This window comes from Oryctolagus cuniculus, chromosome 13 (genome assembly GCF_051225735.1).
Source record: "Oryctolagus cuniculus isolate XC-2025 breed Fujian yellow rabbit chromosome 13, ASM5122573v1, whole genome shotgun sequence".
NCBI lineage: Eukaryota > Metazoa > Chordata > Mammalia > Lagomorpha > Leporidae > Oryctolagus > Oryctolagus cuniculus.
Window position 1 is genome coordinate 9,720,607 of NC_142879.1, and position 23,349 is coordinate 9,743,955.

General features: G+C 40.5%; 1 protein-coding gene and 1 non-coding gene across 14 annotated transcripts in view; both read right to left on the reverse strand.

Moving 5' to 3' along the window:
* UCHL5 (ubiquitin C-terminal hydrolase L5) overlaps positions 1-23,349 on the reverse strand; it is a 39,207-nt gene that overhangs the window by 13,253 nt on the left and 2,605 nt on the right. For 8 of the 13 annotated variants that reach the window (XR_016219478.1, XR_016219477.1, XR_011381239.2 and 5 more), the window contains exons 2-7: positions 16,806-16,869; positions 14,128-14,233; positions 6,667-6,792; positions 6,522-6,583; positions 6,312-6,442; positions 4,577-4,640 (exon numbers count right to left, since the gene is read on the reverse strand). Coding sequence is in view for 6 of the 13 variants with exons in the window: in XM_008268729.5 (XP_008266951.1) it covers positions 4,577-4,640; positions 6,312-6,442; positions 6,522-6,583; positions 6,667-6,792; positions 14,128-14,233; positions 16,806-16,869 (553 nt within the window). In the remaining 7 variants the exon portion in view is untranslated. The remainder of the gene's footprint in view (positions 1-4,576; positions 4,641-6,311; positions 6,443-6,521; positions 6,584-6,666; positions 6,793-14,127; positions 14,234-16,805; positions 16,870-23,349) is intronic. The other 5 variants (XR_016219480.1, XR_016219479.1, XR_016219481.1 and 2 more) reach the window with 2 other exon arrangements.
* LOC127483633 (small nucleolar RNA U109) lies at positions 22,772-22,905 on the reverse strand. Its single transcript, XR_007910071.2, has one exon. It is a non-coding gene; the product is annotated as a small nucleolar RNA U109 (small nucleolar RNA).

Below are 23,349 nucleotides of genomic sequence, written 5' to 3' on the forward strand. Positions count from 1 at the left end.
CCCTGTCACCCACATCGCAGAGCAGGATGGAGTTCCAGGCTCCTGGCTTCAACCTGGCCCAGTCTCAGATGTTGCAGCCATTTTGGGAGTGAATCATCGATGGAAAACTTCTGTCTCTCTCTGCCTTTCAATTAAATAAATCGTAAATCTTAAATAAAGAAAATAGTATTACAGGATATAATGACTGAAAACTTCCCAAGTTTGAGAATAAAAACCCATAAATTTAGGAAGCTGAGCAAACTTTGAACAGAAGAAACCTAAAGAAATTCACGCCAAGACAAATCACAATCAAACTTCTGAAAACTAAACAGGAGAGAAATATAAAGCTAGAGATCAATACCACACCTGTGGGAAAATACCCTGGATTTATTATCAAAAGTCAAGGAGTTGCACGTTTTTCAAGTGCTAAAAGACTGTCAAGCCAGAATTCTGTATCAAGTGATAACATCCTTCAGAAATGAAAGGGAAATCAAGATATTCTCAAATACAGAAAAGGAATCTGTTGACAGAAGACCTGCCCCCAAGGAATGGCTACCATAAATTTTCTAAACAGAAAGAACTTGATAAAAGGAGTTCTGGAGACATCACAAAAAAGGAACAATGGAAAGAGTAAAAATGTGGGTAAATACAACATGTTTTCTGCCTTTAGACTTTCTAAACTACATTTCATGGTTAAAGCAAAAATAATTATACTATGTGGCATCATCCTAACATGTATTAAGAGGTATTAGAACAATCACGTTAACACAGGACAGTAAAAGTATGTAAAGGGAAGGGAAGGTTTCTACATCTCACTTGAACTAGTAGATTCTTGACATCAGTGCCCTGATAAATTAGAGAACCACTAAGACAGCCATACAAAAAATACTCAAAAAATATCACAGGTAAACCAAGGTGAGATTCTGAACAATGTTTGAAGGGGCCAGCACTACGGCGTAATGAGCTAAGCCTCCGCCTGTGGTGCTGGCATCCTATATGGGCGCTGGCTCACATCCCGATCAAGCTCTCTGCTATGACCTGGGAAAGCAGTGTGGAATGGCTCAAGTTCTGGGCCCCCTATACCCACATAGGAGGCTCAGAGGAAGCTCCTGGTTCATGGCTTTGGATCGGCCCAGCTCCGCCACTGCAGCCATCTGGGGAGCAAACCAGCAGATGGAAGACCTTTCTGTCTCTTCCTCTATGACTTTACCTCTCAAATAAATAAAATCTTAAAAAAAGTCTGGCTCACTAGGCTAATCCTCCACCTTGCGGCGCCGGCACACCGGGTTCTGGTCCCGGTCGAGCGCCGGATTCTGTCCTGGTTGCCCCTCTTCCAGGCCAGCTCTCTGCTGTGGCCAGGGAGTGCAGTGGAGGATGGCCCAAGTGCTTGGGCCCTGCACCCCATGGGAGACCAGACTAAGTACCTGGCTCCTGCCATCGGATCAGCGCAGTGCGCCGGACGCAGTGCGCCGGCCGCTGTGGCCATTGGAGGGTGAACCAACGGCAAAGGAAGACCTTTCTGTCTCTCTCACTGTCCACTCTGCCTGTCAAAATAAAATAAAATAAAATAAAAATAAATAAATGATCTAAACACACCAAATAAAAGAAAAAGATCAGGTTAAAAATAAACATGACCCAAACTACACTGACTACAAGAAACTTGCTTCAAATACAATGATATAGGTTAGTTGAATATAAAAGGATGGAAAAACATATCATGCATACATAAAAGGGGGAAAAAGTGAAAGTGTTTATACTATTATTAAACAAACATATCAGAAAATGACTAGAGACAAAAAGGGGCACTATATAATGAAAAAAGATAAACCCAAAGAACTAGCAATCATAAAAACACATGCACCAAACTACAGAGATAGAAAAAATATAAAGCAAAAATTGGTAAAACTGAAAGTAGAAAAAACTCAAAACCACCACCTCTTTTTGCAAATGACAAAATTGTGTATATAGAAAATGCTGTAGAATTTTTTACCTCAACAAGGTGAAAGGATGCAAGACAAGGGGGAGAAATTAGTTGCATTTCTTAAAAAACTGATTTATTTGAAAGGCAGAGTTAGAGGGATCAATCAATCTTCCATCCACTGGTTCACGCCTCAGAGGGACACAATGGCCACAGCTGGGCAATCTTCCCAGCTGGCAATCCAGCACATTAGCTGGATCAGAAATGGTGCAGTGGCCAGCAGTGTGGAGTAGCAGGGAAAGCCACCTCCTGCAGTGCCGGCATCCCATACAGGTGCTGGTTAGAGTCCTGGCTGCTCCACTTCTGATCCAGCTCTCTGCTATGGCCTGGGAAAGCGGTAGAAGATGGCCCAAGTCCTTGGGCCCCTGTACCCACGTGGGAGACTTGGAGGGAGCTCCTGGCTCCTAGCTTCGAACTGGCACAGATCTGGTCATTGCAGCCAACTGGGGAGTGAACCAGTGGATAGAAGGCTTCTCTCTCTCTCTCTCTCTGCCTCTCCTTCTCTGTGTAACTCTGACTTTCAAATAAATAAGTCTTAAAAAAAAAAAAAAAAGAAAAGAAAAGAAAAAAGTGGAGCAGCCAGAACTCAAACTGGTGAACACATAGGATGCCGGCATCACAGGTCACAGCTTAACTCGTTGTACTGAGACGCTAGTCCCAAACTTTATTTCTGTGCATTAGTCATAATCACAAGTAAATTTTAAAAAAATACAGTATCATTTATAGAATCAATCAAAAGAATATGAAGTGCTTGGATATAAATCAGACAAAACATGCATACGATTTATATGCTAAAATTACATAATACTGACAAATAAAATAGAGGAGAGCTAAGTAAATGGAAAGATATCCCATAGTCTAATGAAGGCTAGAAGACTCAAATAGTAAAGATACCAATTCTCAAATTGGTATAATTGTTTGACACAAATTCCTATCAAAATCCCAGTAAGAAGTTTCATAGATATAAGAAATATTGTATCAAAGTTTATATGGGAAAGACGCCTAATAGCTCAAAAATTTTAAAGAAAGGAATAAAGTGGGAGGCAGCAGTCCACCTACTGCTTCAGTAATTGAGACTGTATAGGGCTGGCAGAGGAACAAATCGCTGAATGGCTAGAACAGTGAATCCAGACACAGTGTGTCTAATTGGTTTCTTACAAAGTTGTAGAGGCAATTCAGTGGAAGGACAGCCTTTAAAAATGAACCTTGACCTAAACATCACATCATATAAAAAATTAACTCAAGCTAGATCATATACTTAAATGTAAAACATTAAACTATAAACCATTTAGGGAGGAAAAATAGGGGAAATCTTTGGGATCTAGATTCAACAAAGGATTCTTAGACTTGACAGCAAACATACAATTCATAGTGAGAAATGCCAACAACTTAGACTTCAACAGCTTAAGACCTGCTGCTCTATGAAACCATGTTAGGATGAGGAGGAGATGGGCTACAGAATGAGAGAGAATATTTGCAGGCAACACATCAGATGAAGAACTAGAGTCTAGAATAGGTGAAGAACTTTAGAGCTCAACAGTTAAAAATCAAACAATCCAATTAAATAATGAGGCACAAAAAGAATTTCAACATTAGTCATTAAGGGAAATGCAGTCTAAAACCACAGTGAAACATGAGAGTGAATAAATTTTTTTTATATGTGACCAACTAAATGCTAACAAAGCTGCAAAGAAATGAGATCTCTCAGATATTGCTGGTCAAAATGTAAAATGTTACAGTCCCTCTGGGAAAGCATTTGATAGTTTCTTTTTATAAAACAAAGCATGCATTTACCATATGACCCAGCAATGATACTCCTGGGCAGTTATCCCAGAAAAATGAAAACTTAAGTATACAAAAAAAATACATAAAAATGTTTATTGGTTTATCCTATTTAGAAAAAAAGGAAAACAATGCAGATGTCTGTGAATGGGTAAAAAGGCAAAAAATCCACGCCATAGAACACTTTTGAACAATTAAAAAACTACTGATACACTCAACAAGTAAGGCCAATTTCCAGAGAGACATGCTGAGTGGAAAAAAAGCTAATGCATAAAAGGGTTACACATTGTGTAACACATTCATATTCCTTACAAATTAACAATTTTTAAATGCCAAAATTATAAACCTAGGGATTAAGGGGGGAGGGAAGGCAACCTAAAGGATCCTTGTGATAAAGATCCTTCTGTTGTATCTTGACTATGGAATTGTCCGTATCCTGGCAGTGATACTGTCTGTACTACAGTTTTCAAGATTTTTATCACTGCAAGGTACAATGTACATGACCTCTCAGTATTTCTTACAAATGAACGTGACTGTACAATTAGCCAAAATGAAAGTTTAACTTATAATTGACAAACCTGAAAAGCAAAACTCTATCAAATATTTGTACAAATATCAAATAATACAAACTATCTAATTGATAGATCAACTTCTCTAAAGATATGTTATCATATTATTCTGTAGAATGTAGAGATTTTCTGAAATAGATTTTCTGAATGCATTAATCCAATCAGAAGTAGATGTTCAATATACATTGCTAAGATATAAGAAAACAAAAGCTTAAAAAATGCTTTAAAATCAGAATGTTATGCTGATGAGATTAACTGAGACATTTACTTTTGTATCCTTTTTTCTATGACTGGTCTCACTGCACTGATCCAGTCATCTTGATTGCATGCACCTAGAAAGAAATTTAAAAATGGTTAAATACAAATTAGAAAAATCAATGTTCATTACTATTTCAAAAGTTTGACCCCAAATTTTTTTCCAAATATTTTAGCAAGTTTAGGACAGTAAAAATTTTTCTGACATAACTGTGTTAAACTTTAATTCTTATTTTCTTGGTAATTGTGAGGAAAAAGTATCATCATAATGTGCACTGTCATGTTATTGTATCACTTAGTAGTGGTTAAACAAGTGTGAGGGAGTAATGAGTTAAAGAGCTATTTCACATAACTCACTCTTCATTTTAGAGATGATGAAAGTGAAGGCTAAGGAAAAACCAACCCACATGGTAGTGGGCCAAAGGATTCTGTGATTTATCTGTCTATAACAATAAAACAAAAACCAAAATCCACTATAACACAAAACCAATTTTGCCCAGTTATTTTAATGCTTGTTTTTTCACCTGAAAGTACAGCATAGCCACCAGTTGTATGATAAAACTGATGGTTCTGTTCAATCATTTAACTTCTTTTATATTTGATGGCTCTAATAAACAAAGAATGAGCAGACAGAAGCCAACAGAGAAAATGCAGCAATCAGATAATTTATCAAATTAGAGAAAATGAGCTTCTACTGAATTGGAAAACAAATACTTTACAATATAATGATAGCATGTAAATTTGGCCTGAAACTATTAAAATGGTCCATACATGAGATATGATCAAAAAGTAAAAACAAAATCAATGTATGCTTTTTTAAATTCTAAAAGTATATAGTTTTACAAGCAGCATGTAACATTAGATTCAACTAAAACAAGTTTTAATAAGAAAAAGGAGAATTCTTCTGCTGACCTATTGTTTCAGAATTACAGATTACACTCTAACTTTAATAATCATGCATCAATTTTGCTCAAAGTTACAGAGTGGGTTCAGGACAAATCTATCCTTTGACACATAGAATAGCATATTAGTGCACTATCTATAGGTTGTTAAACAATTAATTAATTTAATTCCAAATGAAAATATTTTAATACAAGATAAAAAATGCTTGTTATCCCTTATCAATAGGTTACAATGACAAGAATAATTTATTTTTCATTTTTATTTATTTTTATTTGAAAGGCAGACAGAAACTGATCCACAGGTGCTGATCCACTTCCCACATGCCTGCAATAGCTGAAGCTGGGCCACACTAAAGCCAGGAGCCGGGACCTCAATCCAGATCTTGCATGTGGGTGGCAGGATGAAACTAGTTGAGCCATCACCTGCTGTCTCCCAGCATACACATTAGCAGGAAGCTATAATCAGGAGTAGAGCCAGGAACTGAATCCAGGCAGTCCAAAACAGGACACGCTCATCCCATTCTGGCATCTTACCTACTATATCAAACATTTACCCAAGAATAACTTCTTAAAGGTCACAAGGAATAGTTTTTAGAAGTTAACTGAAAAAAATATAAATTTGTAATCTGTGGTTTTAAAGTATTTTCTCTTAGTAAAGAAAGGCCTCTACTAAAATATAGGAATCAATATATTCTTCCTATATGTTAATTTCATAAAGTACTGAAGACCTTAAGACCTTCATATTATACCTTCAAAATTTAAGCAGCACTGTGGCTTAAATCAAGGTGAATATTCATCTTTTTTCCCTTGTCAAAAGTGAAATAGCAGAAACAGGATCCAGATTACCTAAATCAATCGGTCCTTCTCTTAATCCATCTAATTCATATAGTCGTCCATTAACAGGAACATAACTGACAAAGTGAAAAGCATCTTCTTCTTTGGCCGATGTCTTCGCATCAAATTCAAACATTTGCTGCCTACAGCAGAGAAAACAAGTAGTGAGAGACAAGGCAGCAAGGAGACAAACAGTGCACCTTTAACATGAAGTGTGCTTACCTGGCAAAACTGTTGTGTACTTGTCGAATCACATCTGAATTGCTCAGTGCCAAGCCTTTCATCTAAAACAATTTTTAAAAATAGTCTTAAAGTAAGAACCATCAAAAACAGGACATTTTAGGATTAGGGAAAGGATTGTACTCACAGCTGCATCAAAACTTTGTGAAAATTCTTTAAACTCTGATAACGTCTCTCCTAAATGGACATCTTGATGGGTACAGTTCAACAACACACTTACTATGGCTTGAGTGGCACAAGCATTATTAATTACCTATAAAATACAAGAGCAAAGATAGTACCAATTTTTATTTTAAAAAGTTTTTAATGGTAATGACCTCCAAAATATTAATTAAGAGTTTTAAAATTTTTATTTCATATAATCTTGGCATAACTATAATAAACATGTTTAATTTCTACTTTAATCTATTTTCAGGAATTTGCTGAAATTCTGGAATTGAATACCCAGGAAACTAAATAGGTTAAATGAACTCATTATGCTAGTGAAAATGCAACTAGTTAAGAGTAACAAGACCAGTCTTCCTCATCTAAAACACATCTTTTCACACACGATTCAAGTACCCAAATTTTATCTGGGTCTGTAACCATCTGGAATGATGAAAACTCTCTTAGCTGCTGAGTTTTGACCAAAGGGAAGTAAGCATGTGACACGAGCAAATTCAAGAAAGTGTAAAGGTAAGGGAGTGTGTTGCCTTCTTCCTGTTACTTGGAATGTGGAATTGAGATAGAATGGTTAAAGCTCCAGCAATCACCTTGGACCATGAAGTAAATTTTGGAACAGTGGACTTAGATAAAAGTACGATCTACAACCTTGAGAGCTCATGGATGTGGAAGACAAAAAAAAAAATGCCTCATACACCATTTTTCTCTAAACCGAACCGTACCTAACCCTAACAAGCCCTGGTTACAATGGCATTCTAGTATCTTGCTTTTGCTATAAAGCTGTTATTAATCTAGAGTGATCCTCAGTCTCTCTCCCCTAGTTAATACCTGCTTAACCTTTAGATTTCAGCTAATCTGTCACTTAGAGATGCCTTCTAAGATTTGCCTGACAAGGTCGAGTTTTACTTTTCCATGTGTAGTTAAGAACTTAGTCTTGCTGAAAGTCTGGCCTTTGCCCTTGGCTCCCAGGAGGTGATCTCCAAGACGTTTAAAAGTCTTGCCTGAGAGAAGCATCAATATCAGTATCTTGATCTTGGTGACTTCCAATGCTAACTGTAGTAACTGTCTTAGGAATAGGTCAGCCTGCACCTACTGGATACCATTATGCACCAGCAATAGACATAAAACAAAAGTGTTGACTGTCAGGTTTGAAGTTTAATGTGTAAGAAACACTTGAGCCACCGCTTGCTGCAACCCACAGTATGCATCATCAGAAGCTACACCAGAAGCAGAGAGGAAACTCAAATCCAGGCACTCCAAGATGGTATTTTTATTTTTATTTTTATTTTTTGACAGGCAGAGTGGACAGTGAGAGAGAGGAACAGAGAGAAAGGTCTTCCTTTGCCGTTGGTTCACCCTCCAATGGCCACCACGGCCAACGCACTGCGGCTGGCGCATCGCGCTGATCCGAAGGCAGGAGCCTGGTGTTTCTCCTGGTCTCCCATGGGGTGCAGGGCCCAAGCACCTGGGCCATCCTCCACTGCACTCCCGGGCCACAGCAGAGAGCTGGCCTGGAAGAGGGGCAACCGGGACAGAATCCAGCGCCCCGACCGGGACTAGAACCCGGTGTGCTGGCGCCGCAAGGTGGAGGATTAGCCTAGTGAGCTGCGGTGCCGGCCCCAAGATGGTCTTAATCACTGTGCCAAATGCTACCCCATCCAAATTTTAAAATTATAATTATTGGTTTTAAAGTTTTAATTATTGGAAATACAATGATATTCACATAGATATTTGAATTCATAATCATATTAAGTAGGTTATTTGTATTAGAGAAATAAGCTCAAAATGTTGAACTTTTAAGTGATTATTTTAACAAATTATAGACATTTATACCAAAAATACTTTTAAAGGCAGCAGTGCATGATAAAGCTAAGAGGGCAGACTTCAATGCCATGGAGCCTGGGTTTGTACCCTAGACTGCCACTGACCAGCTGCTTAACCTCCAAGACTGTCTCCACCTCGTCTGTAAAACCACGTACCTGTTTATGGAAAACACTACAAATGAATTAATGATTTAAAAATGCAGGTACGGCACCGCGGCTCAATAGGCTAATCCTCCGCCTAGAGGTGCTGGCACACTGGGTTCTAGTCCCGGTCGGGGCACCGGATTCTGTCCCGGTTGCCCCTCTTCCAATCCAGCTCTCTGCTGTGGCCAGGGAGTGCAGTGGAGGATGGCCCAAGTCCTTGGGCCCTGCACCCCATGGGAGACCAGGATAAGCACCTGGCTCCTGGTTTCGGATCATCACGGTGCGCCAGTCGTGGCGGCCATTGGAGGGTAAATCAATGGCAAAGGAAGACCTTTCTCTCTATCTCTCACTATCCACTCTGCCTGTCAAAAAAAAAAAATGCAGGTAAAAGCATTTAATAAGCCTTCAATTTATAATGCTAACTTTAATTATTAAATTTACGAAATGGAACTAAGTAAAATTTTTTCACTGAGTGTAAAAGACACAAACCATTTTACATAATCTTAGTAACAAAATTACAAGAATGTATTAGATATGGACAGAACATATAGGAGGTAATCTGACATGTGGAACCACAAACCTGAGTTTTAGTTTTGAATTTAAGCTCTGAATCCATCACACAGGTATATTATTTACCTTGGGCAAATAATTCAATTTTTCTAGGCCTTAATTTCTTTATCTGTGAAATGAAAATAACAATCTCATGGAGTTGCTGAACGATTAAACATCAGGGTCTAAGGCACTGTGGTGTAGCAGGTAAAGCCATCACCTGCAGTGCCGGCATTCCATATGGGCACTGGTTCGAGTCCCAGCTGTTCCACTTCTGATCCAGCTGTCTGCTACGGCCTGGGAAAGCAGTACAAGTCCTTGTGTCCCTGTATCCATGTGGGAGACCCAGAAGAAGCTCCTGACTCCTGGCTTCAGATTGGTGCAGCTCTGGCCATTGCGGCCAATTGGGGAGTGAACCAGCAGATGGAAGACCTCTCTCTGTCTCTCTGCCTCCCCTTCTCTCTCTGTGTAACTCTGATTTTCAAATAGATAAATAAATAAATGCTTAAAAAAAACAACAGGGTTCAAGGGTTAAACAATAATAGTAGTTAAGACACTGGGAAATATGCCTACATCCCATATCAGAGTGCCTGTTCAACTTTCAGCTCTGCTCTTCACTCCAGCCTCCTGCTAAAACTCAGAAATAGCAACAATTCAAAGGAGCAACCACGTAGGAGGTAAGAACACAGTTCCTGGCTCCCAAGTTTGGCACTGGACTGCCCTGTTGTGAGCACTAGGGAGTGAATCAGTGATGGGATATTGGATGTCCCTCCCTCTCTCTCTCTCTCTCTCTCTCTCTCTGCCTCTCCTCTCTCTGTGTAACTCTTTCAAATAAGTAAAATAAATCTTTTAAAAAAACATTAGTTATTACTAATAAGCAATATAACATCTTGTTCATCATACACACTTAGAACCTAAAACAATGGCTTACAAAGTAAGTGCTCAGTAACTATTTGTTAATTAAATAAATGTCTAACTGTTAAAAGTAGTTAATAAAGCTGGGTGTGGGATTTACAAGGATATTTATTTCTATAACTGTGTAATATAAATTCTGCTATCAGAAAGAAAATGATAATTTAAAAGATTTATTCATTTGAAAGGCAGAGTTACAGAGAGGTAGAGAGAGAGGTCTTCCATCTGCTGGTTCACTCCCCAAATGTCTGTAGTGGCTGGAGCTGTGCCAATCCAAAACCAGGAGCCTGGAGCTTCTTCCGGGTCTCCCACAAGGATGCATGGGCCCAAGGACTTAGTCACCCTCCACTGCTTTCCCAGGCCACAGCGGAGAGCTGGACTGGAAGTGGAGCAGCTGGGACTCGAATCTGTGCCCATATGGGATGCCAGCACTGCAGGTGGTGGTTTTACCTGCTACACCACAGTGCCACCCCCAGAAAACGATAATTTTTAAATATATAATGATGAAACCCTATTTCCTTAAAGTAAGAAAAAGCTCTGGGGTGGCATGTGACTTAGAGGTAAAGATGTTGGTTTAGATGCCTGTGTCCCACATGACAGTGCCTGGGATTGGCTTCCAGTTCCAAATCCCAGGCATAGCTTTCTCTGGTGTCTCACATCAGAGTGCCTGGGTTCCTATATTCAGCTTCAGATACTGGAAAGCAGCAATGATGATCCAAGTGATTGGGTTGCTGACACTCATGAGGGAGACCTGGATTGGGTTCCCAAGCTCCTGGCTTTGGTCCCAGTCCAGCCCATTGCGGGCATGTGAAGAGTGTACCAGTGATGGCTGCTCTCTCCCTTTGTCAAATAAACTAAGAGAGAAGAGAAAGCTCTAATTTCTTTAAAAACACTGAGAAGAAAATGGAAAGCAGCAATAAAATTAGAGGAAAGGGAAAACAAGTTACTAAGTAGAAAAGGCTTGACCAAAAAAGTAAACAATTTTATTTTTCTACCATTCTAAAGGTTAATTAGATTATTCTAAGCAATATTTTGGGTCTCAAAAACAATTGCAATTTTTAAACAAATGCAATCATACAGTTCAGATTACCAACATTAATCAAGGGGTCAGCACTGTAGTGCAGTGGGTTGAGCTGCTGCCTTCAATGCTAGTATCCCATACAGGTGCTGGTTTGAGTCTTCACTTTTTTCTTTTTCTTTAAAGATTGATTTATTTAGGCCGGTGCCGTGGCTCAATAGGCTAATCCTCCGCCTTGCGGTGCCGGCACACCGGGTTCTAGTCCCGGTCAGGGAGCCGGATTCTGTCCCGGTTGCCCCTCTTCTTGGCCAGCTCTCTGCTATGGCCCGGGAGTGCAGTGGAGGATGGCCCAAGTGCTTGGGCCCTGCACCCCATGGGAGACCAGGAGAAGCACCTGTCTCCTGCCTTTGGATCAGCCCGATGCACCGGCTGCAGCATGCCGGCCGCGGCAGCCATTGGACGGTGAACCAACGGCAAAAGGAAAACCTTTCTCTCTGTCTCTCTTTCTCACTGTCCACTCTGCCTATCAAATATAAAAAAAGAAAAAAAAAAAAGATTGATTTTATTTGAAAGTCAGAGTTAGAGAGAGAGAGAGAGAGTTACATTCAATCAGCTGGTTCACTCCCCAGGGGCTGCAATGGCTAGAGCAGAGCCCACCTGAAGCCAGGAGTATCCTCTGCAACTCCTTCGTGAATGCATGGACCCAGGGACTTGGGCCATCCTCTGCTGCCTTCCCAGGCATACTAGCAGGGAGCTGGATTGGAAGGGAGCAGCCAGGAATCAAACCAGGACCCACATGGGATGTTGGCCCTGCAGGTGGCAGCTTTACCTGCTATGCCACAGCAATGGCCCTATGCTCCACTTCTGATCCAGCTGCATGCTAATACACCTCAGAAAGCAGAGGAAGATGGCCCACGTTCTTGGACCCCCTGCCATCTATATGGAGACTCAGATGGAGTTCCAGGCTCCTGGCTTCAGCCTGGCCCAGCCCTAGCTCTTGAGGTCATTTGGGGAAAGTGAACCAACAGATGAAGATCTCCCTCCTTCCCCTTGCCTCTGTCTCTCTCCCCCTCACTCTGTAGATATGCCTTTGAAATAAATAAATGAAACATTAATCCAAAGAACTTATCAAACACACAATTTTTCAGCTTTTCCAATCAATTGGCCAGATATAGAGAGGTATCTACTAATTTGAGTTAAAACTGTATTTTTCTGATCATAGTATAAATTAGAATAGTTCTCCAAGTGTGGTCCACAGATCTCTAGGAATCCCTAATACTCTATCCTAGGGGTTTGCAAGCTCAATTATGTCCATCACAATTTTAAGGCAGTTTTTGTCTTTTTCTCTGCGTTCCCATTTGTGCTAAGACAAAAAAGGAACAGCTGATATTTTAGCAAGAATCTAAGCAGTGGCATTAAACTACTTCACTGACACATATAGTTAAAAAAAAGAAAAAAAGAAACAGGGGCCAGTGCTATGGCCCAGTGGATTAAAGCCCTGGCCTACAGTGCCGGCATTCCATGTGGGTACCCATTCTAGTCCCAGCTGCTCCTCTTCCAATCCAGCTCCCTGCTAATGTGCTTGCAAAAGCAGTAGAGGATGGCCAAATCTTTGGACCTCTGCACTCAGCTGGGAAACCTGGAAGAAGCTCCTGGCTTTGGACTGGCTCAGCTCCAGTACTTGGGGACACTTGGGGAGTGAACCAAGGTATGGAAGACCTCTCTCTCCCTCTCTGCCTCTCCCTCTCACTATAACTCTTTCAAATAAATAAAATAAATCTTAAAAAAAAAAAAAAGAAACCCACACATACACACACAAAACAAAACATTTTACTGACAAATGTCTTTGATATGCACTAACAGCTGTTTTTATTAAATTCTGACCTTAGGTTAAGTCTTCAATATTCTGCAAAATGAAACAGGAAGTACAGATAAAGAACTGCTATTGCATACCATGATTATCTTGAGGAAGGCACTTGTGAGGTTGTTTGAATTGTGGGCTGAGCCTTTTAACAATGTTTTTACTTGAAAGAAAAACTGACACAGGGTTTTCAGAGAAGGATATTTCACAGATATTTTCTTGAAAATGAGTGAAATGAGTCTATGGCTTTAAGGAAGATACCTGATGCTACTGTTAATGAACACTGAACTTTGAGCAAGAATCAGAATTTCATAAAATTTAAATCTACCATTGTGAGCTAAACATTTCTGACAGATAATTACTTTTCTGATGTTATAAAGATCTTAATATTAGCAGATACGACTTGTTATTGTCAAATCACAGCAAATGTGTCAACAAATGGAAAAAAATGCATAAACCAGTGAATTTTTAAATGAGCAATGCACAATGTTACAAATAATGGACAAAAATACAAAACGCATTTGAAGAGTAAGATAAAGAATTTTAAATTTCATATTGCAATGAAGCTTTACTAAAGTAACACTTTGAGAGTTATGAAATAGTATCAGAGAACACCACAATTATCTGAAAAGGATAATACTCATCTGTCTGCAACTACACATAGGTTAAGAGACTTGATTTTCTCTATATGTTCCAATCAAAAGCAAAGCAAAGCAAAACATAATGCAACAAACCGAATGAAGAAACACATAGGAAAAGCAAGCTAGGAGTTATTAAGCAGGCATGAAGGAGATTGGCAAAAATGTTAAATAATGTACTTTCTCAATATTTTTTAGTAAATACACTAATTTTTATTTAAAATAGTATTTATATTAATATGTAATGAGTTTATTGTTATTTTAAGTCAACTGACAAAGATTTGAAAAATTTTCAGTTTTAAGGTCTAATATGGTATAATACTGACAGGTAATTCCATGAACAAAAGTTCTTTGAAGATCACAATTTTTAAGAGTGTAAATGGGTTCCAAGACAAAAATGTTCAGGAACGCTGCACTAGAGGCACAGACTGACTAGAGCCATGTTGCTCTCGAGCCTTTTCCGTGTATATGAGCACCATACCTGCTTGGCAAAAAATATTGTATCAAGTCTGGAGTCCTGAACCACAGAGCCTGCCGGTTCTTCTCCTGGCTGCCACTTGAAAAGAAAAATCAATCCATGAACTGGCCTGCAAAATAAAACACAAACAAGTGACACTAAATCCTGCTTTTTTTTTTATAACATATTGTTAGTACATTATAGTTGGCTATTCAACGAGTAAAATGCAAATGAAATATTAATGTAAATTTCACTAAAATATTGTTCTAGAGGATGTTAATAAAACTAAAAAATCACCTGGTTAAAACAATTATAATGAAAGGCTTATTCTCAAATCTGTGAACTATTTATTTCTACCTCTGTCACCTCAAATAAAATACAAACATAGCAAAACTAGATGCTAAGCAAGCTGTTAATGCTAGGTTGAGTTCCAAGATATATGAATATGGTGTGTGAAAAATATTTATGAGTGGAGGCCGGTGCTCTGGTGCAGCGGGTTAAAGCCTCAGCATGCAGCACCAGCATCCCATAAGGGCGCCAGTTCAAGTCCCGGCTGCTCCACTTCCAATCCAGCTCCCTGCTAATGCGCCTGGGAAAGCAGCAGCAGATGGCCAAGCCCTTGGGCCCCTGCACCCACATGGAAGACCCGGAAGAAGCTCCTGGCTCCTGGCTTCAGATTGGCCCAGCTCTTGTCACTGCAGCCATCTGGGGGAGTGAACCAGTGGATGGAAGACTTTTCTGTCTCTCCCTTTATCTGTAGCTCTACCTCTCAAATAAATAAAATCTTTTAAAAAATTGTTCTTTTTGAGGGGAAGAGGAAGGCAGGTGGAAGCAAACCATTTCCTTCGGACCATTAAAGACAGCAGCCATCTCCCCAGCTCTCCATTTTCCCTTTAGAAGCCATTCCTTGAGGCCTGCATTCTGGCGTAACGCCACTTGCAACATCAACATCCCAGCTGCTCCACCCCCAATCCAGCTCCCTAGTAATGCCCCTGGGAAAGCAGCAGCAGGTGGCCCAAGTGCTTGGGCCCCTGCACCCAGGTGGGAGACCTGGAAGAAGCTCCTGGCTTCAGCCTGGCTCAGCCAATCACTGCTACCATTTGGGGAGTGAACCAGGGGATGGAAACTCTCTGTGACTTTGGCTTTCAAATAAATAAAAAATAAATCTTTAAAAAAATAAGTAACGCTCCCATCAATGAACATTCCTCTAAGCCTCATTTGCAGATTTAATGTCAGTTATTGAGAGCATGGATGGAGGCTGAGAAGAGGCTCAGAGAGGTGACACGGCTGGTGCTGTGGCATGGCAGGTTAAGGTGCCACCTGCACCACTGGCAGCTCGTAAAGGTGCGGTTCAAGTCCCAGCAGCTCCACTTTGATCCAGCTGCCTGCTAATGTGCCTGGGAAAAGAGCAAAGGATGGTACAAGTGTTTGGGCCCTACCACCCATGCGGGAGACAAGGATGGAGTTCCTGATGGCTGGCTTCAGCGTGGACCAGCCCTGGCTATTCTGGCCATTTGGGGAGTGAACTAGTAGATGCAAGATTTCTTGCTCTAATTCTGCTTGTCAAACAAGTTAATCTTTAAAACAGAGAGAGAGAGATTCTCGTCAAAATGACAGCAGAGAGAGAAGGTTCTTCTTTGGGACTAGAACTGTAGCCTTCCCAGGTAGAAATATAATGATGTGCAGACAAGCTCTGAATTACTATCAATATATAGCTATGAAACATGTTTTTGTAGACTTTCTAATGTCAAAATGTTCCTTTTAAAAATATATTATTTGAAAAGCAGAGAGCTACAGAGTGATGGGGCTAGGAGGTGCTGGGGCCAGGGGAGAGGGAAGAGACTGAGAAAGAGATCTCCCATCTGATAGTTTACTACCCCAATGGCCACAATGCCCAGGGCTGGTCTAAATAAGCCAGGAGACAGGAACTCAATCCAGGTCTCCCACATGAGTGGCAGGGACCCAAGAACTTAGGCTTTCTGCTGGCTTCCCAGGTACACTAGCAGGGAGCTGGATCAGAAGTGGAGCAGCCAGGATGCAAACCAATTCTCATATGGGCTGCTGGTGCCACATCATTGGCTCCTGTTCCATGTTCTAAAACTACTAATGTGTAAGTGAATTTTGTGAAAAATGAACCAATCAATACACTGTAAATAAGGAAGCAGACTCAGGTTTGAATCCCTTGCAAATTACTTATTTATGAGCCTCAGGTCTTAGTTATAAAATGGGAATAATAATAACTATCTCAAAGGATTGAAAAAAAAAAACTTAAAGGATATAATGTATTCAGTATTCAGCCTAGGACAATCCAGCTAAAATAAACAGATTAATCTAAACATCCTTTAAAAGTTTGTCACAGACTTTTTTTTTAATGATTTATTTATTTATTTTGAAAGAGTTACAGAGAGCGAGAGACAGAAAGAAAGATTTTCCATCCGCTGGTTCACTCCCCAGATGGTCCCAACAGCTGGCCCTAAGCCAGGGCAAAGCCAGGAGCTTCATCAGGTCTTCACGTGAGTGGCAGGGGCCCAAATACTTGGGCCACCTTCTGCTACTTTTCCCAGGTAATTAGCAAGGAGCTGGTTTGGAAGTGGGCAGCCCCTCTATGGGATGCCAGTATTCCAGGCAGCAGCTTTACCTGCTATGCCTGCAACACTGGTCCCCAGAAAAAAAATGTTTAACATAACTAAAATTATACTTACTTTAATTTTTCAAAATTCTCAGGCTCTAAACTCCATATTTCTTCTACTTGGGCTCCTCGGCAACCTGAAATACGGAATTATTTTCTTCAGAAAATGATTCATATTTTCCTTTACCATTAAATAAAACTAACTAAAAGAAAAGTACATCAAGGGGCAATAAGACATTTTTGTGAAGTATATAAGGTTATCAAACAGTAAATGCAGAATCACTTAATAATAAATGAGAAGAGGGGAAGCTTTTTAAAAAGTTAATGAAGCACTGGTATTTATCAAATACCTTTTGTGTGCTTAGTGTGGGCCCTAGCATAACAAACAATTGTCAAAATACTTGAAAACCTCACAACCTAGTAGCAGACAACACATGCAACTCAAAAATACTACCGCATGCATAAATTAAATATGAAGAGTACAAAGGACCTATTCTAAGAAGTTTGGAGGGGGAGAAATTTATTACTATCTGTGCTAATCACAAAAACTTCCACAGATAATTGAATCGGGTCCTAAACAAGATGATCATATTATCTGTCATCCAAACCAGAACACTATTCCTAAGAGAAAAGGGGTACTAAAATTAACAAGATAGGTATTTTTTTAAAATATTTGCGCATTGACTAACACATTTGCGTAATTATACTGGTGAGCCTATAAAACAGTTCTATTCTAACTCCAAAAGTAACTTTCTTAAAGTGTATTTGGAACATTCTTCCCCAAGATGAGGCTCTGATGCTCTCTCAAACTGTTGACAGTGCCTTAATTAATCACTAAGTACAGGCCGGTGCCACGGCTCAATAGGCTAAATCTCCACCTAGCGGCGCCGGCACACCAGGTTCTAGTCCTGGTTGGGGCACCGGATTCTGTCCCAGTTGCCCCTCTTCCATGCCAGCTCTCTGCTGTGGCCCGGGAAGGCAGTGGAGGATGGCCCAAGTGCTTGGGCCCTGCACCCCATGGGAGACCAGGAGAAGCACCTGGCTCCTGCCTTCAGATCGCTGCAGTGCACCGACCGCAGCGCGCCGGCCGCGGCGGCCATTGGAGGGTGAACCAACAGCAAAGGAAGACCTTTCTCTCTGTCTCTGTCTCTCTCTCTCACTATCCACTCTGCCTGTCAAAAATAAATAAATAAATAAATAAATCACTAAGTATGCTATCTCCCACGAGTTTTGACAACTGGATTAACATTCTCCTAACCTCACCAATTGGTCTACCAAAGCTGTAGAGAGGCCCTTAGCTTTCACACTCCCACAAAAAACACTTACAGATTTCTTCAGCAATCCTATTCCCAGTTACCCCTGGTACAAATGCCATTTGCCTGGGGATGTGAATATGAAAAACTGGACTGACACGACTCAGCCTCTGTAAAAACCAGGACTAGACAATTAGTTGAACTGAATTGGGAGCCCTAAACTGAAGACTCTGTTAACTGAATCCCTCAACTGAGATAATTGCATTTAGGAGTCCCAACAGTTGTAAGCAACATTTACTTCCTGGGACAAAATATGCATTCCCAAAGCTGTACTTCTACTTCTCGTGTAAAGTCAGGCATGAACTTGACTCCGTCTTCAAAATAAGGTGAAACATACCTTAGAAGCAATTATAATAGACCTCCATATTAAGAAATCACCTTGGTTCCAGAAGTCATGCAGTTCTGCCTTAACACATGGGTCAGAGTTATCACAGATGGAGTTACTCCAGACTTGCTCCTTCATGCCAAGTCATGCAAAATCCCTAATACACCCTACTGTACCTGGATTAATGCCTTCAGCCAAGAGGACAGGTCAACACAAACATGAAAAGAGAAAGCCACCTGGCATTCTAATGTGAAGGCAACAGAAACCATTACCAGCCCTGTCACTCGTATCAGACTGTTTAATCACAGGAATAGCCTACATGGTGCACAAAGGGTAGATACTGCTGAGGTCTCTCCTGTCTCTGCATGTCTTCTGAGAAAAACCACTCTTCCCTCTGGGCCACCTTTTCAAGAATGTTCAAACTGTAAAGCACTGGAAGATAGAGATAGGGTATCCAGAGCAGAAAGAAGTCCTCTTTTCTGTCTGGGATAACAAAGATATCTCTGCAGAAGCAGAAGTTGAGGAGGCTTGTTAGCCAGCCCCTTTATAACTGCAAGTTCTCTAAACTCAGAATTCCTTAGAACAGACTTGTTGTGTGTGCAGCATCCTTCTGGGCCCACCTCCATCACCGCGGACTTGTAGCAAAAGGGAATCCCTGCAAACGTGACTCTCTTGCTGCCTAGTGGGAGTCGTACACTCCCTTAGCTCTAGATCAAAGCTGCCTGGCAGCATCTATGACACTGACAAGTCCAACTGCAACTTGGCAAGCAGGACAAAATCTAACAGCCCATAATTCTCAATGGCTGTTAGACTTTCTCAACTGCTTTTTGCATCTAATAACAGAATGACCTGGTTTTTAATTTATTATAATGATGACTTTCAATGATTTTCAAATGTTAAACTAACCCTGAATTCTCCACTTAGGCATGATATATTGTTCTTTTAACATAATATATGCTAAAACTTTGTTCAGATTTTTTACATTTATGTTGATGTTAGAGTTAGGTCTAGGGCTGGTGTTTTGGCTAAGTGGGTTAGGCTGCTGCCTGCAATGCCAGCATCCCATATGGGCAGAGGTTCAAGACCCAGCTGCCCCACTTTTTTTCCCCCTCAAAGAAACACTTTATTTAAAAGAATACAAACTTCATGCATTTCATTAAGTACAACTTTAGGAATACAGAGATTCTTCCCACCGTACGCGCCCTCCTACCACACTCCCATCCCTTCTCCACTCCTCCCTCTCCCACTGCCACTCCCATTCTCCACTAAGATCCATTTTCAATTAACTTAATACACAGAAGACCAACTCTTAACTAAGAGAATTCAACAATTTGCACCAAAAAAAGGAAAAAAAAAAAAAAAAACTGTTCCTCAATAGTCGAGACAAGGGCTGTTCAAAGTCATTGCATCTCAAAGTTAATTTCACTTTTTATTAGAAACTTAGTTAACTTTAAAGAAGCACCCAAGAATGATAGACCTTTTACAAGCATTTAGACATAACTATAACATGAGACATAATATCCTCCACTTAATACATTAAAAGAAAGGAAGTCCTTGAGAACAAGTTTTATCATTAGCTAAGGAAGCACCTAAGAAAAGCAGCAATGGAGTTGAACACTGAAGCATAACTAAAACTTAGATACATAAGAATATCCTCCACTTATTAATACACTAAAACGAAAATAAATCTTTGAGGACAAGTTTTACTGTTAACTCTCATAACACAACTCTTTGAAAACAGAGGTCCTGCGTGGGAAGTTAGTGCACAATGACTCCTGTTGTTAAATTTAACAAGTTGCTCCACTTCTGATCCAACTCCCTGTCAATGTGCCTGAGAAAGCAGCAGCAGATGCCCCAAGTGCCTGGGCCCTGGCACCTAATTTGGACACCTGGCTCCTGGCTTTGGCCTGGCCCAGTCCTGGCCATTGCAGCCATTCAGGCAGACTTCAAATAATTAAATTAAATCTTTAAAAAACAAAATTTGGGTCTACAGCTTTCTCGTAGTCTTTGGTTTTGGCATCAGGGTAATGCTGGCCCTCAAGAACTGGGTAGTATTTCTTCCTCTTTAATTTTTTTGGGATGTATCTGTATAGAACTGTTACGATTTATTCCTTAAATACTTGGCAGAATTACCAGTGAAACTATCTTGGCTAGTTTCTTTATGGGAAGATTTTAAACTACAAGTTCAATTTCTTTAACAAATATAGGTTATTATGTTTGAGACAGTTTTGAGTCCTTCAGGAATCTAAACATTCCATATATTTATTGGCATAGAGTTGTTCATAATATTCCTTTATTATCTTTTTAGTATCTGTAGAATCTACAGTGATGTTCTCTCTCTCATTCCTATATTGGTAATTTGTCTCCTCTCTTTTTTCTAATCAGTCGGCCCAGAGGTTTACCAAATTCTATTCATCTCAAAAAGCTTTTGCATTGGTTTCGCCAATGTTTTTTAACCTTCTGCTTCACTAATTTCAATTCTGATCTCCATTATTGGTTTTCAACTGATTACTTTAGTTTACAATGCGCTTTCCATTTTCTAGTTCCTTAAAATGAAAGCTGGGGGCCAGCACTGTGGCATAGCAGGTAAAGCCGCCACCTGCAGTGCCAGCATCCCATACAGGTGCCCGTTTCAGTCTTGGCTGCTCCACTTCTGATCCAGCAGTAGAGGATGGCCCAGGTCCTTGGGCCCCTGCACCCACATGGGAGACCTGGAAGAAGCTCCTGACTTTGGATGGGTGCAGCTCCAGTAGTTGCAGGCAACTTGGGAGTGAACCAGCGGATGGACGACTTCTCTCTCTGCCTCTCCTTCTCTGTGTAACTCTTTCAAATAAATATATGTTTAAAAGTAAAATAAAAAATAAAATGAAAGCTGGGGTCATTGGTTTGTTGTAGGAGAAGTAAATCTAGCCCCCATTATTCCATCTTGCCTAGAGGCAGAAATTAACTGCATCTATTTTTTTTTTCTTGACAGGCAGAGTGGACAGTGAGAGAGAGAGACAGAGAGAGAAAGGTCTTCCTTTTCCATTGGTTCACCCTCCAATGCCCACTGCGGCCGGCACACCGCGCTGATCTGAAGCCAGGAGCCAGGTGCTTCTCCTGATCTCCCAGGCGGGTGCAGGGCCCAAGGACCTGGGCCATCCTCCACTGCCTTCCTGGGCCACAGCAGAGAGCTGGATTGGAAGAGGAGCAACCGGGACAGAATCTGGCGCCTCGACCGAGACTAGAACCTCGTGTGCCGGTGCCGCTGGTGGAGGATTAGCCTAGTGAGCCACGGCGCCGGCCTGCATCTATTTTTTTAAAAAATATACTTATGTATTTTCTTCAGAGACACACATAAACAGAGAAGGCTTCCATCTGTTGGTCTCCTCTTCAAATGCCTGCAAAGGCCAGTGCTCCCAACCTCGGAGCCTCTAGTCTCCAAATGGTGGCAGGACTCAACCACTTGGGCCATCATTGCTGGCTCCCTGGGTCTTCGTTATCAGGAAACTGGAAACAGGCACCAAGTTCAGGTACTCCGGGGTGGGACAGACATTCAAATCAGCCTCTTAACTGCCAGGTCAAAGAACTGCCCCCAAAACTTTTATTCTATTAGCAGACCATCACTGTTTGTTGTGTTATGTTTATATATTACGTATGCAAAAAATTCATTAAAAGTACAGTTCAACAAAAATTTCTCCATTAGTTTCTCAACAAAAATTCTGTTTTGATATTCCACCAAAATTTCTATTTATATAGTCTCTACATCACAATTTCCCATCCAATGTCAGAACTTTTAATATGAATTTACAATAGCATTCACAAAACAATCCAATGTTTTAGCTTTGAAAGAATCAACTTCCAAAAGTTTTCTAAATCCATAAATTAAATGAAAAAAATTGAAATTACTGAAATAAAATTTTTCCTTTGACACATCTGATGATGGTATATTACCATCATTTGATTCTTTGCAAAATTCTTCTTTGAACAAAACCAATCCATTAAAAGCTATTGCTTTATTTTTCATATAAACATGTGCAAGTGTAGGGTGTGCATTTAGAACATGCATCACTCTCTTTAAACCATTTTCAATTCCATGTTTTCTGTACATGGCAAATTAAAGCAATAGCTATTAATGAACTGAATTGAAATTACACAGTACAGTATTTTTGATAGCTAACTTTAACATGTCATAAGTTTTTTTTTTGTTTAACAGTTAAGGTTTTTGAAGATAAAATGTACAGCTAAGCCTGGAAACACCTCAAACTCAGTGTATATTCAAAACTGAACCAATTTTCTTGCATGTCAAGCCCATACTGTTATAATTTTACTTCATCAGTCACCCAAGCTAGAAACCACGGAGTTATTGTCACTTCTCTTTCTCCACATCCAGTCAGTCAGAGTCCTGCTGACCTTTTTCTCTTGTGTAGGAGAAATATACTACCACTCAACCTCTACTGTAAGGTTGGCAGCCCTGAGAACTCCTTTGTTAATATAGCATGTTATGGATGTAGTCCTGCTCCAAAGGAATGAGGAGAAGGCATTTCCACATGCAACTGATGATTTAAACACAGCACAATTACTGATTCTGTCTCCTCCACTAACTCACGACCTTATGTCAAGACAGCCAGTGACCTCAGACTCTGACCGTTTTGGGAGACCACTTCTTCCCAATCCACCCTGCACATTACAGGCAGAGAAAACTGTAATCAAACAATAATATTGGGGCCGGCGCTGTGGCATAGCACGTACAGACACCACCATTCTATATGGGTGCCAGTTCGAATTTTGGCTGCTCCATTTCCGATCCAGCTCTCTAATATGCCCTGGAAAAGCAGAAGATGGCCCAAGTGCTTGAGCGTCGGCACCCACATGGGCGATCCGGAAGAAGCTCTGGCTTCACACTGGCTCAGCTCTGGCCCTAGTGGCCATCTGGGGAGTGAACCAGTAGATCGAAGACCTTCTCTCTCTGCCTCTCTGTACCTCTGCCTTTCAAATAA